Source organism: Haliotis cracherodii, unplaced genomic scaffold (genome assembly GCF_022045235.1).
Source record: "Haliotis cracherodii isolate W230 unplaced genomic scaffold, xgHalCrac1.p SCAF_19, whole genome shotgun sequence".
NCBI classification, from domain to species: Eukaryota; Metazoa; Mollusca; class Gastropoda; order Lepetellida; family Haliotidae; genus Haliotis; species Haliotis cracherodii.
Genome location: NW_027266274.1, coordinates 9,789,187 through 9,806,583, shown reverse-complemented (window position 1 = coordinate 9,806,583; position 17,397 = coordinate 9,789,187). Strand labels below are relative to the sequence as shown.

At 40.9% G+C, this 17,397-nt stretch overlaps 1 protein-coding gene across 1 annotated transcript; it reads left to right on the top strand.

The window, feature by feature from the left end:
- The first annotated feature begins 53 nt into the window (after positions 1 to 53).
- Positions 54 to 16,976, top strand: LOC139466929 (MAM and LDL-receptor class A domain-containing protein 1-like). Its single transcript, XM_071248652.1, has 25 exons — positions 54 to 183; positions 962 to 1,116; positions 1,667 to 1,757; positions 2,827 to 2,964; positions 3,577 to 3,833; positions 4,339 to 4,567; positions 5,015 to 5,140; positions 5,413 to 5,673; positions 6,320 to 6,466; positions 7,038 to 7,288; positions 7,791 to 7,881; positions 8,175 to 8,288; positions 8,761 to 9,026; positions 9,771 to 9,990; positions 10,406 to 10,674; positions 11,085 to 11,172; positions 11,651 to 11,770; positions 12,260 to 12,397; positions 12,951 to 13,076; positions 13,586 to 13,716; positions 14,847 to 14,931; positions 15,468 to 15,566; positions 15,857 to 16,006; positions 16,633 to 16,748; positions 16,968 to 16,976. Exons 1-25 carry the CDS (start codon positions 54 to 56, stop codon positions 16,974 to 16,976), a joined length of 3,807 nt encoding a protein of 1,268 aa, XP_071104753.1.
- The last annotated feature ends 421 nt before the right edge of the window (positions 16,977 to 17,397 follow it).

Sequence of the window (17,397 nt, the reverse complement as noted above, 5' to 3'; positions counted from 1 at the left end):
CTGATTGGAGCCTCTAAGAATACCCATCATGTGTTTAAGTCTCAGGCAGTGGAATGTGCGGCTTTGACTCCAACAACATCTGCAGCTGGACCCAGAGTTTAGCGGACAACTTCAACTGGACACTCAACTCTGGACATACACCATCTTCAGGCACTGGACCTATCGGCGACCATTCTGGAATGGGTCAGATTCTGTTTTCACGATATCAACAATGGTGTAAACCTATTCAAGGATCATGCTATATAAACTTTTTTGAGTGTATTTGTGAGAACATAAGTCGAAGGTACCATAATGACCGTGCAATACTGCCGTAAAGATACCAACTGGTCATGGGTTCAAATCCTATATTTACCGCAACTATTATCATTCGATTGAAGCGCTAATATGGTACTCGTTGATTTTATCAACGTGATAAATGTGAAGTAACCACTTTACGTTGTACCTTACTCGCAGATGATGCTGGACTACAGTGAGAACTAAATCAGAAATATTAATCATAGCTATGGTAAAACTCACACATCTGTGTGTATACTCCTTCTGACAGAATATACATGTTTCAGCAGAAACATCAAAATGGCAACTCACTGCTTGTGCAATCATCATTGCTGGGATAAGGGTTAATACTTTGGGTCAAATATTATTACAAGTGTCAAAGGCCATCGTTCGTATTCCACTTGTGCCACAAGCTGTGTGCAATGATTATATCCTGGATAGAGATAGCACTGATCTTCAGCAATCCATGCTTGTCGTAAGAGTCGACTAAAGGGATTGGGTCGTCAGGCTGATTGACTCAGTTCATGTATGTCATTGTATCCCAAGAGATCGATGCTCGTGATGTCAGTCACTACATTGGCTGGTCCAGACTCAATTATCTGCAGACCGCTGCCAGGTCGCTGAAATACTGCACTGTTAAACAAGAAACAAACAAGTAAACAAACTAATTAAATTTTCATACCTTCAGGGTCTTACCTTTACCTGGATTCATCCTACCCAAGGAAGCCTTGCGACAAGGCTGTGCTGGTGTCCCCAGTGTTGCCCCCAACTAGCACCACCTACTACTGCTTTAATTTCTGGTACCACATGTATGGACCAAACATCGGCGACCTCAATATTCGGGTAAACATCGGTGGACAACAGCTGTTGAAGTGGACCAAGTCCGGCATACAAAGAAACAGATGGCAACAAGGACATTTTAACATTATCAGCAAAACCAATTTCCAGGTATCTTTCGAAGTTTTGTGTATATTTTGGTATATGTTTAACCCTATTTACGCTTGTCGGCATCTGATCTCAAGCTTTCAATATTAATGTGGTTCGTTTTTCGGATTTAGGATATTAATTACCAGTTTGTATTAATGCATCATATAGATGAAATTTCACAGGAATCAAAGGAAGGAAGCAACGACCCATTTTTGGCCTACAATGCTATGTCTTCTGTTGGTAGTTAACACGCTCGGCCAACTGTCTTTTTGATAATGTTTGACCTAGTATCCGTTCGTGGTGATACACCACATTGTGGAAATATCACAGGGATAAAATTAGGATAGCACTGTTACCTTTTCAGGGAAATAATGTCTTCTTGATATGGACAGTGTGCTAACGATCTACACATGTGTAATGTTTTGTTACCGGCAGGTGACAGTTGAATATCTATTCCTTGTTTCAGATCTTTATTGAAGGAACAGTGGCGAATGGAGTCCTCGGTGACATCGCTATTGATGATCTCAGCATGGATGCCAACGCCTGCCCTGGAACAAGTAAGAATTAGCGTGAATCACGATAGTAATTGTTGAAACGTCAAGTAATATGGAGTTGTAGTGCGGTTTGATCATAAACCAAGGCTACACGGATATAATTCTTTTGTACTTTTGAAATAGATATTCAATTAAGGATTGACTGTATATATTTTCGGTTCATTGAGGTATGAACCTCATTGAAACGAGGTTCATATGCGGATTCATACAGTTTGCACTTCAGTTTTTCGATTCACACCTCAATGAACCGAAAAAGATACACAGTCAATGCTTATAATTAAATTCGACAATGAAAATATGTTAATCAACTATAGTTTAACCAAAAACAGTTGTATATATCAAAGCAGACAAAAATAACGAGATTGATAAACATTCCAGGTGTAGGAATACATACTGTGGCGTGTTATGAATCAGATGATTGTTTAATCTGTGCACATAACTTGACACGCCTACACTAGTCAGTAGCCAATCAACGAAGAGTAGGATCAAAACAATGTTCATAGAATCTGTCAATCAAGGCAAGAGGCGAGAAGATCTGCAAGTCACACTGTAACATACCGGAAGAAATATGTCCGGGAGAAGGCGGTGGTTTCAAAAGACATGGTCAGTTACCACCAGATTCAAACATTACTTCCCTGAAAACTAGAAAACACACTTGGAAAAATGCTTGTTAGAAATGAAACCCAAAGACATGAAAGTTGTGGAAACGAGGCGAGCGGGGGGAAAAAAGGCGACCGAGAATGCACGTTTGCCAATTCCTTCCTTCTCGGCCTTCGGTTTCAAAGAGTAGTTTGGACAATGAATATATGTCGCTAAATGTCCTGTGCATGACGATACACGTGAGTAGAAAGGGATTACCCTCAACTGTAATATTAGGATTCCCAGACATTCTACAGTAATAAAGTAGTGCGCCTCGGCGGGCGTGGCTTATTTTTTTACATTCATTGGGAAATGAAAGCAATAACACGACACTGACCCATTCAGCTAATCAGAATGCAGGAATTTCAATGAACGTAACGAAAATTTAATTATTTTACTTCGATGGTTTCGTAAATGAAGTTCTTTACTACAGAACTGTGCGACTTTGAGATGGATACCTGCGGCTATACACAAGATAAAACGGACAACTTTGATTGGCTGAGACATTCACAGGGAACGACGAGTTTTGCAACAGGGCCGAGCGGAGATCACACGGAAGGAACAGCTGGTGGTAGGAATATGATGTTATTTAGATGTTGAAACGTTAAAAGAGATTCAAACAATGTGAATCGACAAAAATGGAATAAGTAACTTTTATATGTACACGTGTTATCCAAACTTATTTTGGATATCTTCTCCATGTGATACGTCTGAATGCGTGAATAAAGGCAGGATACATGTACCACATCAATATGGTAGGGATTGAAGAGATTTTATATATACGTACATGTTTCTCATAACCATAATGATATAGTGATTGTTACAAAGGTATAAACAAAGATTGGAAAAGTGTTTTTTTTAGTTTGTTTTTTTGCATATTTTTTGCATATTTTTATATGACACATGATCAAAAATTATATCTATACTATGAAGGACATATTTTTGTTTCATTTTTTTCACCTAAAACCGTCTATTAACACCAGACGCTTCCTCCATTCTAAAGTCACATTCTGATCCAATGGTAATCTGCACTTTCAACCTTTCAGTTTATCAAAGTGCAAATCTGCAAAGTCGCGAGAACAAAATATCCATAACATTATCCCAAACCATAACGGACCTTGAAAAAGTGTGATTTTAAGCATTACATGTCAAAGTTAAGATGGAAATAAACAATGTATTTCAGGTTACTACATGTATATTGAGGCCTCAGCTCCACGCCTACCACACGACAAGGCAAGAATGATCTCCCCAGCATACCAGCAGACATCCGCAGAGTGCCTGCAGTTCTACTACCATATGCACGGCAACACCATGGGCAGCCTCAACGTCTACGTCTCTGTCAACGGCAACCGGGGCAGTCCCGTGTGGACACAGAGTGGTGAACAGGGAAACAAGTGGATTCTTGGAGAAGTGACCATCAAGGCATCCACTAAATATCAGGTAAACAACATGTTTTATTACTTGGATCACACACTACGATAAATGGACACCTGTTGACAAAGCAGTTCTCTTTCATTCATCGAATCATAAATAATGCAAAGTGCCTTTCTATTGTGAGAGAACTCTTTTTCATATGTTTATTGCTGTCTGGATTAAAAGTATATTAGTTACATGTGTATCATGTTCCCTGGCTTAATGTGGGAACAAAACCAAACGTGACACAGATGGTGTGGTGTTTACAACTGTGTTTGAATCCAGCTCAGGTACGCTGATGACAGCTCAATGATCATATTTGGAGTGGGTCTTGGATTTAAACCCATGATTATAGAAGCCTGGTACGTGTAGGGGGTGCAACTTTGCACGGCGACTTGTAATACGTAGGCCCATGACGATCCATGCCGCCAGATGGTAAGGGTTTAAGATATGAGGATCACCCAGACCAAATACATATTGTTCCAGAAATACTTATATCCGAGTACACATTAATTTTTTGTTTGCTACAAAGGTGGTGTTCGAAGGTGTTCGAGGAAGCGGCTACTACAACGACATTGGTCTCGACGACATCTACATCGACAATGCGGCATGTCCGACGCCTGGCTCTTGTGACTTTGAAACTGGACTCTGTGCCTTTACAAATATTCAAGGGGATGATTTTGATTGGACCCGTGCTAAGGGTGCTACCCAATCGTATTATACCGGTCCTTCCACTGACCACACCACAAACTCTGTGAATGGTGAGAGTACGACTTTCCACACAATTATTTCATTTATATATCTGATGTTAGAGGAATGTTTTTTCCCTTGGGTCCCCATATCACTTTACATTCCAACAAAACCCTGTGAGGATTCTGGTTAGAACTGCTCTCCAGCAACATATGATGATCGTAAGATGTATCAATCACTAGATTATCTGGCCCAGGCTCGATTATTTACAGCCGTCTGTCATGTAGATGGAATATTGCTGACAGCGGCGTTAAACAGCATAAAACCCACTTGGACTAAGCTTTTCAGTCCCTTTACACAGCTGTGAGTCGGTATTCATACTTTGCCCTATCTATTACGTTACGTATATCAGATCCATATCCGATATTCTATGTCTTAGAATTACTTCAGACACTGAAGTTCTCTACCGAGGATCACCACCTGGCTAAATATCCTAATTAACACATCATTATTTTCAGGCTACTACATGTTCATTGAATCCAGTTCCCCAATGGTGACGGGTGAAAAGGCATGGCTTCTTAGTGAGAAGTTGCCAGCTACAACAGGCTCTTGTCTCACTTTCTACTACAACATGAACGGAGCAGGCATGTACAGTCGTGTTTTCATAATGGAATACTACTGACAGGCCTTCAAACATGTTGAGATGTCAATATTATACACCAGATATGAAATATCAATGTCATTTCCTCAAATAATATAAATATACCAGTAGATACTATCAAGTTAGCAAATTTACGGACCACTCACTCATCTGAGCATTTATGTATGTGCCTGCAGATCACTTTACTCACACAAATTACTTAAGTGAACACTTCAAGTCTTACCGTGTACTCTTCATGTACCATCTGTTTTCAAGGTATGGGAACTTTATCCGTGTACCAACTGGGCACGTTGTCCAACAAGACCATCTTCAGTGTCACTGGGAACAAAGGCAATGTCTGGCTGCAAGATCGGGTAACTCTCACCTCAAACACTCCCTATCGGTTCATGTTTGAGGGCAAAAAGGGAGTAAACTACACAAGCGACATGGCCATTGACGACGTCAGCCTGCTCGTCGGAAATTGTGCCTCTCAGACGACACCAGGACCCTCGACAGTCCCGCCTGTGTCCACCACAGGTGAGAGGCCAGACTGCTGCTTATAGAGCGAGATCCCGTCAGGCATTGACACTTTGATAGACTAGAGGTTGGGTGGATGGGGACGTATTGGTCAACTGTTTTGGTCTGCACAAAGCATATTTATTTCTAAAAGAAGTGTCCAATATCTTTTTTGACAAATTATTTTTTCAGGACACGCTGCATGTCCAGCGAAATTGATTATTCTTTACTAGATAAAAAATGAGGTTAACTGAATTCATTTCAGTCAATCATAATAAGGTTTTTGATTTCAATAAGACATTTGTAAAGTATGGTACAATGTCAATGAGATGAAGAGACAATGGTACCATTAACAATTAAGAATAATAATTACTAATAATAACATGAATAATACTCGTCTCGCCCGTACTTGGGTATGGGCATGTGGTATGTGGTGCGAACAACATAGGTTTAAGACGTGTTCAATAAATTGTACATAAAACCACCTTTAGCAGAAACCTAATGGGCACTATGGTCCATTATTGTAATCTCAAAAACATGATAATTCGAATCTATGGTATCAAGAGCTTCGAAGTGTCATTATTTTGGGTTAATAATTGTTGTTGAACCTTTGGAGAGAATACTCCATTGACAGGGACTCCCTATACAACAGCTGTTCTGTTTGCAGCTCCACTTTACAGCTGCGACTTCGAGCATGGCTCTTGTGGATGGTCGCAAAGTCACACTGACTCATTCGACTGGACGCTCCACCAAGGCTCCACCGGAAGTGTAGGGACTGGACCAAGCTTTGACCACACAACGATGAGCACACAAGGTAGCCCCTCATGCGTGTGAATTGCTGTAATGTGTACTGTCAGGTCCAAAGGCCTTTTAAGACCAATTCGATCTATCCAACATATACTGCTCACATAGACAGAATGTATATTATCACTATTTCGGGATTATAGTGTGTTTTGTCAACATTTCGCTTTATCCATCTTTGTTACATTCAGTGTACATCCAATATGTGAGTAGTGCATATACAATAAAACTGAGTGTAATACTTCATTGCAACATAGTATTACAGTGACATCATATAAAAAAAACAACACCAGGTACCTTGTAAGAGTTCATCAAATGCCATTTAAAGAAACGTCTTCATGCCCCTACAGAAGTATTGTCCGCTGATAATGCTGGACTTTAGTCCAATCCTACTGCTCCTTGATCTGGTAGGGGAGAACAGGTATTGGTGCAAACAGTAAATACTCACTGACTAGTGAACAAGAACTAATTCATAGATCCGAATAATGAAGGGTTCTTGTATCAAACTTCCTTTTGTTTAAGATGTCCTAGGGTGGCATGGCACACCCACATGTTCAAACTTATTTTACCCTCATATTATTTAGGTCACTACATCTACATCGAAGCGTCGGGGCAGCGGCCAAACGCATCAGCCGCCTTTGTAAGCCCAACGTTCACAACAACAGGTCCGACGTGCGTCACGTTCTGGTACCACATGTACGGTTACCATGTCAACCGTCTTGGAGTCTATCTGCAGAGCACCGGCAAGTTTCAACAACAGTGGACCAAAATCGGTACCCAGGGAAATCAGTGGAAATATGCTGAGGTGGAAATAGGAGCAGTCATTAATACCCAGGTGGGTCAACATTACAATTGTTCAATATGCATACGCCACTGATTATGTTAGATCGTCCCTTAGATTCATTTAACTCGTTATTTTAAGTTGATTTCATAGAGTTGATACATTGTTGAGTTGTAGTGGTTCCATTTATTTTGTCCTTTTGACCGACCCGATTTGTTGTATTGATAAATTGATTGATAAATATTCTTATACCCTTAATCTGTAAATTTACTAATATCCACTTGAGAAGGAAGGGTCCTTTGTGGCCAAGCCGTCTCTGTGCAGTTTTGCGTCCCTTGGGCTTGCGAGAAACCTATGATCAAGGGTTCAAATCTCGCTATGCCCTGAATATATGTATACACGTGTACGTGGATTTCACCAAAACAGTAAAGCCTTCCATCACCTCTAGCTTTCCTCACACATCAATTTGACACCCGTGATATGTCGTAAATTCTGTTCAAAGCAGCTTTAACCCAAACGCATTGACACCCATTTTTTGTATTTTCGCATATTTCAGGTTGTGTTTCAAGCCCTGCGTGGTATCGGCTACCAAGGAGATATTGCCTTAGATGACCTCAAGATTCTCAACGGAGCCTGTCCTGCGCCATGTATGTTTATACGTAATAGACAAAACCAACTTCTTGTTCCTGACACTCTGTAAACCAGTTCCTGTCATTTTGTAACCAAATTGTTTGTAAGACCTGCGATATAACTGAAATACTGTTCACAAGAGGCACAGTTGTCACCATACCACATCTCGTAGGTTACACCACTTGGTAAACGTCTATGACCTGATGCACTTAAGGCCCGCTTCCACTGGCACACAGTGATATAACTTACACGTTGTGCTAATAAGATACACATTGAAGTAGAAATTACCATAACACATACTATGTTTTAGCATACTGTGACTTTGAAGACATTAAACTGTGCGGCTACACCCTGACCAGCACTGATTGGTCAAGAACACAAGGGACTGGACCAGTCAAAGACCACACATATGGAACGAGCCAAGGTTATCTATAATTAAAGTGTTCTTGCTATAATAATGATTATCACCCAGTCGCTATGTGGCTAACCATTTATGCCATACATAGCCAATTGTAATGTTATGGACAACAGTATTTTCATTAGTCAGCTATGGTTATGCACAAGACCCTGTCGCCAAATCGGTCGTAGATAATGTTATGTTAAGAAATTTGGATTACAGCGTGCCCATTGACCAACACGTGTCTTCAGAGACGACGCAAACAGAGATGGGTGGTTACTATGTGTGACCTGGATTTTCGCGTGCCGTCATGCCCCAACCATGTTATTGATATCTATTGAAGTTCACTTGGCCATATCCCTACTCCTGTGAAGACCTCCAAGGTGGAATAGCGTCCTGATATATTGGCGTAAAAGCCGACTGAGGGGGACTGGGGTTGTTGCAATGGTTGAAGGTGTCATGGGACACACCGTTACCCATTCAATTCATCTCATTTCAGGGCATTATATGTATATCTCCCCCAATCCTGCCACAATGAAAGTAACGAAGGCCCAGATGTACAGCAAGCAGTACCCTCCACCACCCAATGGCCAGTGCGTCTCATTCTGGTATATCATGAGTGGTCGTAATGGCGGTACCTTCAACCTGTACGCCAAGCAGGAGAGCGACAAGACCCTGGCCAAGCCCAAGTGGAGTCTGTACGGAGACCAGGGCAACAGGTGGAAGCTTGCTAGGATTGATGTCACTGCACAAGAGAAATACCAGGTTAGACATAGATAGATAACTAATTACATAGAGGGATGGGACACAGTTTGCCCATTGAGTTTCATAAACGTAAATGATCTTGTTCTGAGTAAGTTGTTTTTTTATATGAGTGAGAGAGTGAAGAGTGTTTTTTATGACGGTTGTATCAAGATTCCAGCAATATCAGGTTGGGGACTTCACACGTTGAGGAATTGAAACCCATTACTCTGACACAACGTGATATCACTAAAATACTGTCATAAAACAATGTCACTCACTTAAGAGCCCCCATGGGAGCATATTGTTTATATCAAGTCATTTGAAATAGGATTGTTCACATAAATTGATTAGGAAGTAATCATATTCCAATCTAGAACATGTTTTGCTGACCCAGTAGTTTTTATGTTTGCCCCAATTTGTGAAGTATGACCTTGTAGAATCAACATTCATCTGTTACCCTTCCTCGATGAGCCTGTATTGAAATTGTGACGCTATTGAAACCAAACCAAACTAGCTCTGAAATGACAAAAGTTCCCGAATGACATATTAAAGTATCAATAATTGTTGTTATATTTACTGGGCGGCATAGTGGTTAAAGTGTTCGCTCGGCACGCCGAACACCCACGTTCGATTCCCGACATGGGTTCAATGTGTGAAGCCCATTTCTGGTGAAACCCGCCGTGATGTTGCTGGAGTATTGATAAATGCCGCGTAAAACCATACTCACTCTCTCTGTCATATTTACTGCACGTTTACGTATTTCAGCTCGTGTTTGAGGCAATTCAGGGCAGTGGCACAGGAACTTTCATTGCCCTTGACGACATCAGTGTGTCCAGCGCTTCCTGCGCCTCCCTTGCCTCCTGTGACTTCGAAAACAGTTTTTGCAGCTGGATGCAGTCCAAGTCAGATGATTTTGACTGGACCAGGCGTCGGGGGAGCACACCGTCCACCTATACCGGACCCACGACTGACCACACACTCGGAAGTAGCACAGGTAGGCTCCCCTCAGCCTCAGTGTCTTTCTAAGTTACTAAACATCGTTGTTGGGGACCTTCAGCGCTTAAGGTGACATACATTTATTTCGCTGTAAGGGAGAGCCAAACACTAGTTTGCACCTGAACACATTATTTTCCAAAGATGCAGCCTATTCACTGAACGATTTTTGTTTTATAAAACTTGAGCATATTGTACCATCTATCAACAGGGTATCAGACAGGGTAGCCTACTATCGTAGATTCGTTCCTCTCCATGGGTACACTGTCTGTTTGTTGTTGGTAGTTTATCGCCACAATAGGCCACATTCCACCTATATGACGTGTACAGTGTGTGAAGTCTATGCCTGGTGTTCCCCGCCCTCATACAGCTGGAATGTTGCTAAGAGCAATACATGTTTTTTTCAGGTTACTACGCCTTTATTGAATCCAGTTCCCCAAACAAGGCAGGCGACATTGCCACCCTCCAGTCCCAGATCATCCCAATGAACAGTGCAGTGCCTAACTATTGTCTCAGCTTCTGGTACGACATGAACGGTGCCTCCATCGGCAGCCTCAACGTCTCCCTCCAGTACCCTAAGTCTCAGCCACAGATGATCTGGACGCTTAGTGGTGCCCAAGGCAACAAGTGGCAACAAGCTTTTGCCAGGATAGACAACCCATATGACAACTTCGAGGTAACCCGCATAATGTTATTGAAATGATTTAAATATCATGCATGCATGGGCGATCATAGTGTATGTCTGTTTCCCGTCCTGGTGACGGATTAGTCAAAAGAGTTAGTTTGTTTTTTGGGGGCCAGATCGATGCGATTTTTTAGATACATTTTGAACTATACAGAAATACTTAACTTATCATAAAGCTCTTGCAGGTGCACTTCAATTGAAGATGTTCACCATCAACTGCCCATGCACAAAATGCACAGGATACAGTTTCATGCTTTCTCCTCATGGTTTCTCCGGGATCTAATTAGCATATCGAACACTATAAGCTAAAAAAGAAAGGAAAATATAGATATGTCTCTGATTTTAAATTCCACATCAGCATATGTTGAACAATATCTGATGATATGTCAACTTTTTTCCAGTTGTATATTTCTGCATCTGTGGGCTCCAGCTATACGGGAGACATCGCCATTGACTACCTTAACCTCATCAGCGACTCCTGTGACAGTGGTGTGTACTTTAACACTATGGACAAAATATATTAAGATATATCTGTGCATACCTGACATGTATTCCAAATAAGCACAATGAAGCTGTCACAAGAATTACATTGTTAGACGTGAGCGTCGCAAGAGCAACAATGTCTATGTTTCAATGTCGACACGTTACTGGGGGCATGAGGTGTTGAATATCAATAATTTGATTATGGTCAACTTAAAGCTTTGTTGGTAACATGTTCTCTTGTCGATGAAGACCTAGTTCAATTTCAACGTTTATGCAATGTGTGAAGCCCTTGATATATAATAAGATGTGTTTGTGTATTTACTTTATCGTATCGTGTAGGCATCAACACATCATGATATATCATATCAAGTGTTCTGGCACAAGAAGTAAACCATATCATTATGGTATAGTGTATTAGTCCACTTTGGCGATGATACATTTTCTTGAAACTTAAATAACATATGTTATATAAAATATGTTGCAGCTCAAAAAGGGGCAAATGGCACCTTCTACTGCCAGGACACCGCCAACACAAGCGTCCCTCTGTCGAACGTTTGCAATTTCATCCGTGACTGTCCAAACGGAAACGACGAATTACAGTGTGGTAAGAAACAACTGAAATCAGTTTTCTCTTGGTGTTTGTAAATTATTGATTTTTTGTTGCTGTATTGTGCACGCATCAGTGAACGAGCTGCGACAGAGAGAAGGTGGAGAGGTGACGATGGGTGCTTGACCCGTGAGAGTGGTCATGGCTCTGTGCTGCACTACATTGAAACAAGGGTGTATATCTTCTATCATGTTCTCTCTGTTCACACAACAGCCAATGGGTACCGAGTAGACTTTTTTTGGTAATTTGAATTAAAAAACATAATAACGCCTGACAGACAGCTTGGCTTGTATACTGAATCTGAGAATGTAATATGAACTAACAGTGGAGACATTGACGGGGACGAGCAATGTCATGTCGGAAGCCTTTCACTTGATATGTGGACTGATTCTACGCTATGACAATTTGTGACTTTCTTGAAAAAATCATGATCATCACCTTCACACATGCCGGGCGACTTATGGTTATACCATTGCCTCTGTTCAGGTGACTGTGGATTTGAGGGCACTTACTGCACTTGGACAGATGATAGTCAAGGAAGCTTCCAATGGACCCTGGGACAAAATGAAACCAGGACGTCAAACACTGGTCCCAGCTTTGACCACACCTATAACAGCCCTAAAGGTAAGCGGTCAGATTCAAGCAATTACATACATTTTTTCCTAGCTCTGATCTGACAGACACACAATACTACGTACGTCATGATGTTAAATAACAGATTTCCTGACATATGTGTAGGTCACTGTGTAGGGGAGGCAGTATTTAACACAAAGAGGGTCAGCTGATCGCATGGCATCTGGAGTTAGTTCCCCTCCCTGACACAACTCACAACTACATGTATCACTCACAATAATGACTTTAGCTATGTTAAATTATTATATTAATTATATGAGCGTCACAATGACAATGACTACCCTGTGTGGATTAAGGGCGGGAATAGGTCAGTCTTGTCGTAAAGTCTTTCAAAAATGGCATTAGGTTGGTGAGGCTCAGTCTTGTCGTAAAGTCTTTCGATAATAGCAATAGTTTGGTGAGGCTCTACAAGTTGCCTGATTGGCTGTCATTGTACTTGGGTCGTTATTCATGGTTTCAGCCATTGGCGTTTGGGCACCAGCCTCAATTAATGACACAGTAGGTCACCATGGAAATAATGTTCGTGTGTTGTTTGATGTTGCAGGCACGTACCTGTATGTTGACGCAAGCTACGGCACAAGGAGCAGTGTAGCAGAGTTGGTAGGCCCCAAGCTGGGTGCCTCCAGTTCCACCTGTCAGATGTCCTTCTGGTACTTCATGTATGGAGCAGGTGGGTGGACAGCCTCACACAATTACTTTACGTTCACACAATGATTGGTCAGTGAAGATCTCTTTGACTTTGGCACAATGATTGGTCAGTGAAGATCTCATGGCCTTTGGCGGTTACATATTTTTTATTTCTTTCGTTTTATGTGACATATATAAGAAAAACTATGAATATCCCTAAGGATGAGGTGTTCCAACTTCACCGACCAGACGGAGATAAAGGTTCCCAATTAAATCAAAATAGTTGCTGCATATAACTACTTTGAATGACATTTGCAAGTTGATGTGATGCACAAGGACTTCTTTGAATGGCATGTACAAGTTGGTGTGTTGAGAAAGGTCAAGTTATCATGGAGAAACTCCTTTAGGTCTTGTATAGTTGGTTATCTCTAAACTTGTCCCCCTCATTCAAAAGGTTATGCTGTGAAGGAAAAGCTGTATATTTTACTGTGTATGCTTTAAAACAGATGTCAATAACACAATAAAGTTCCACATTTGAACATTATCTCCAAGGTATTGGCACCCTGAATGTGGCAGCGCGGGCAGACAACAGAGACACCGTACTGTGGGAGAGACACGGGAACCAGGCTAAAAAGTGGCTCAATGGAATAATTGACATCGGAAGGATTTCTACCTCATTCAACGTAAGCTTTACAGTAGAACCCTGTTTAAATGGGCAGCACCGTTCCTATATAATCGTCTTGACTATCACGTTTCCTAATAAAGCACCATTATGACAATTAACCATTCATATAATTGATAACTTGGATTGTTCGTGGCTGTATCCTCTAGGGGGGTTAAAGTAGTGTAAAATTATTGTCCCCCTGAGAGGGTATAGTAAGTCCATATCATTCAAAGTATGTTATTCCTACTATGGTTTTAAGAGTAGAATATATGTTCTCTTAATTTGAATAAATTTGTCAATAATCGCCAATACCTGAAGGGAAGATGTAAACCCGGCTGGGGTCCATGCAGGAAGCGGAAGTACTGTGCGTCCCCATGGTCCCTAGTGTGGTGATCTATAGCCAGTTTTTATAATGTAATGTTATGTAAAGTGCTTTTGATTTTATGATTACATACTAGTTTTAAATATATTTGTGTGATAAGTCTAGTTATTTTACTGTACTTCATTGGCAGGTTTTTATGTAAGTCTCTATGTATTTATTATATTTAACCCTTGATAGTCACTGATGGCTGAAATATTGCCGATGTGACTTAAACTTTTAACTCACTCACTTACTATTCAAAGTAAAATATTGCTGACTTTAAAAGGACGTACTATTAACTGTTTTGGAGGAAGAACTTGATTTAGTGATAAAGGCAGAATGTTTTAGGTCAGATTTATTAACAAATTCTCTGAAAGGGGTAGGTGAACATTTGTTCTTTATTTAACAACATATTGGGTCATCGTCAGAACAGCCTGCATGTCAAAGTGCGTTTATTTTCAAATAGAAGGGGATTTTTTTCAAGTGTTTTCCCGAATAAATTATTTTTTCTCTCAGCACCCCACTCCTGAAGAATAATAACTCCCTGACTTGAGTCGTTCGTTTCTAAAATGTGTTGTTACAAAAGTGGAGTTTATATATCAGGTCTAACTTTCAAATTGTTTTTAAGAATGATTTCGCATGATGTGAACGTCAAATATGATGAAATCGAATTTCCATGTTATGCGCTTGTACAAATAAATAATATTACCTAGAGTTTATTAATTTTTTTGTTCAAGAATAGTTGATATATACGTTTGAAGTGTCATGAGTGTATCTTTGTGTTAAAGATCGTCATCCAAGGCAGCAGAACATTCAGTGTGCTGGGCGACATCGCTATCGACGACGTCCAATTCATCAACTGCAACTTCCCTCGTATGTCTCTGAATCATGTTGAAATTAAATCCCAATCAATGATCTGTTTATGATAGTGTTGTGCTTGATTTAATCCTACCTGTGTGTTCTATAAATAGCTACACTTTGCAGATAGATGCTATTTTAGTACAATTATGTAAAAAGTAATTCAGAATATTTGAAGCAACTTTGTTTATACTTTGCAATACAATTGATCACACTGAATCATTAAAATCATGTTGTGGGTGGCCGGAAAGTATAAGTTCAAATATTAGCACTATGTAGCTTATCTCCAGGCGTAGGTTGTATCAGAGCTCATTATTAATATATTGTCTAGCGTGACCTCCGGTATCCACTGGTCGTAGGTTCAATCCACAATTGCTCAAGTTATGATTCTGCGCAGGCACCATTCAGGAGGATGTTGTCAACAAAGTGATAAAAGGCCAAGACTTGCACCACTTTCATCTCTTACCAAACAGCACAAAGTTGTTTGACGAAAATAATTCGAAGTTAATTCACAAAGCTTACTCACGCAATGCTTTTCGTTGATTACACAGCTGTTCAACCAACCTGTAGCGGAAGTCAGTTCAGATGCAAGAGGGGTGCATGTGTACCCAACTCCGAGCGCTGCGACTTCTCTGACGACTGCGGAGACGGTAGCGACGAAACGCAATGTAGTGAGTAGCTGAAAAAACTCTGTAACCTGATTAACCAGTGCAATAAGTCACACCCAGGCAACATCCAGGCCATATATACATAGCATTCATAATTTACATTACGCAGATGACACACTTGGTAAACAATGTTCTAGAGGCAGGATGTCCACTGTATTCCAGCTAGCTTCCCGCCACTGCCTTTACAATAAGGCAGATAGAGAAAAACAGATAACAGAAATGACCCTCTGGGTAACAATGTACTAGAGGCAATATGTCCACATGTATTCCAGCAGGCTACCCGGCACGGTGTGACTTTGAAACCAGCCTCTGCAGCTGGACACAGGATAAGGGAGACAACTTCGACTGGACTAGATCCAACGGTCAGACAAGCTCAGTTGAGACCGGACCATCACGTGACCACACCAGAGGAACATCTCTCGGTAAACAGATTAACTTTTGTTCCCAACCGGTAGAGACAGTCACTGTCATTTAGTGCTGTTGTGACTGTGGTGTTCATTTACATATTCGTAATTCAAAATTGTGCAGTGGAATTAACACAGTATTCCAGTGTAAAAGTTGGAACAGTGGAACAGGTTGGTTCGGTAGTGGTTAAAGCATTCCCTTGTCTCGTCACGCCAAAGTTACATGTTCATCTCTCAACAGGGGTACAATGCATAAAGCCTATTTTTGGTATCATCCTATGAGACATTGCTGTAATATTGCTAAATGCGGAATATAACCGTAATTCTTAGATACATGTCCTACTTAATTAGTGAGAGAGTTTGGTTCATTGTCATTGAATTTTACAATTTTGGTATATGCTGAACTTCCCAAAACGTATTGTTCCTTACGTCCAGTTTCTTTTATTAACTTGCCGACACTACTCCCAATGTGAACAATTACTTCGTGGTGAACTCGTCGTGTACATTAGTACACGTTAAAAAATATGGAAATTCTTTTTGTATATGTGTTTTTCAAAATGGACCTGAAGCACTTCTTTAAATGAGTGTTAAAATATGTAATGTTAGATGTGAAACGAGTAACAGACGTGGTTCTTCCTGCCCAGGTTACTATCTGTTCATTGAGACGTCCAGCCCACGTAAGCAAGGAGACAGAGCCCGTCTTGTTAGTCCGACCTTCAACCCAACCATGAGCAGGAAACGAGCTGCGACAACGTGCACGGTAAAACACTTTCTGTTATCTCAACGAGTAGTAGATTGTTACCACAAGGTGGCATTGAGGAAATATATATTGAGGAAATATGGCATTGATATTTCTCCCTCAAACATGCATGCACAACAGGTGTCGACGACAGGTGTATTGTATTATACAGGCAGCAACCGTCTCAGGATCTTGGGATATGGTTGTTGTAGGTTTGAATCCAACATTTGACCCAATCAGGATCCCTAGATGACATTCCAAATATTGTGCCATGTTTGTCTCCATGAGTAGATGTTAGATGATCTGCCGTCACCACACCCTCACACTTGGACTATAGTTTATGGTAAACGTCTACAGCGTCACATAAAGCTGCCATCCCGTCATACAACGGCTCACAACATCACCATACCCTCACTCTTGGACTTTAGTTTATGGTAAACCTCTACTGCGTCACATTGAATTGCCATCCCGTAATATAACTGCTCACAACAGCACCATACCCTCACTCTTGGACTTCAGTTGATGGTAAACATCCACAGCGTCATATTGAGCTGTTATGCACTCACAGAACTGGTCACAACACATCAATGAAACCCACGTGTGATTCTTGTATTGCTAGCTTCGGCTCTACTACCACATGTACGGCAGATCCATTGGGGCTCTGACTGTC

What these genes read in the sequence shown, in the direction of transcription:
- LOC139466929 (XM_071248652.1), top strand. Translation starts at nt 54, where the DNA reads ATGTGCGGCTTTGACTCCAACAACATCTGCAGCTGGACCCAGAGTTTA. An exon ending in CGGCGACCATTCTGGAATGG is followed by an intron (nt 184 to 961) that starts GTCAGATTCTGT and finishes TCATACCTTCAG; the next exon opens with GGTCTTACCTTTACCTGGAT. An exon ending in CACATATGGAACGAGCCAAG is followed by an intron (nt 8,289 to 8,760) that starts GTTATCTATAAT and finishes ATCTCATTTCAG; the next exon opens with GGCATTATATGTATATCTCC.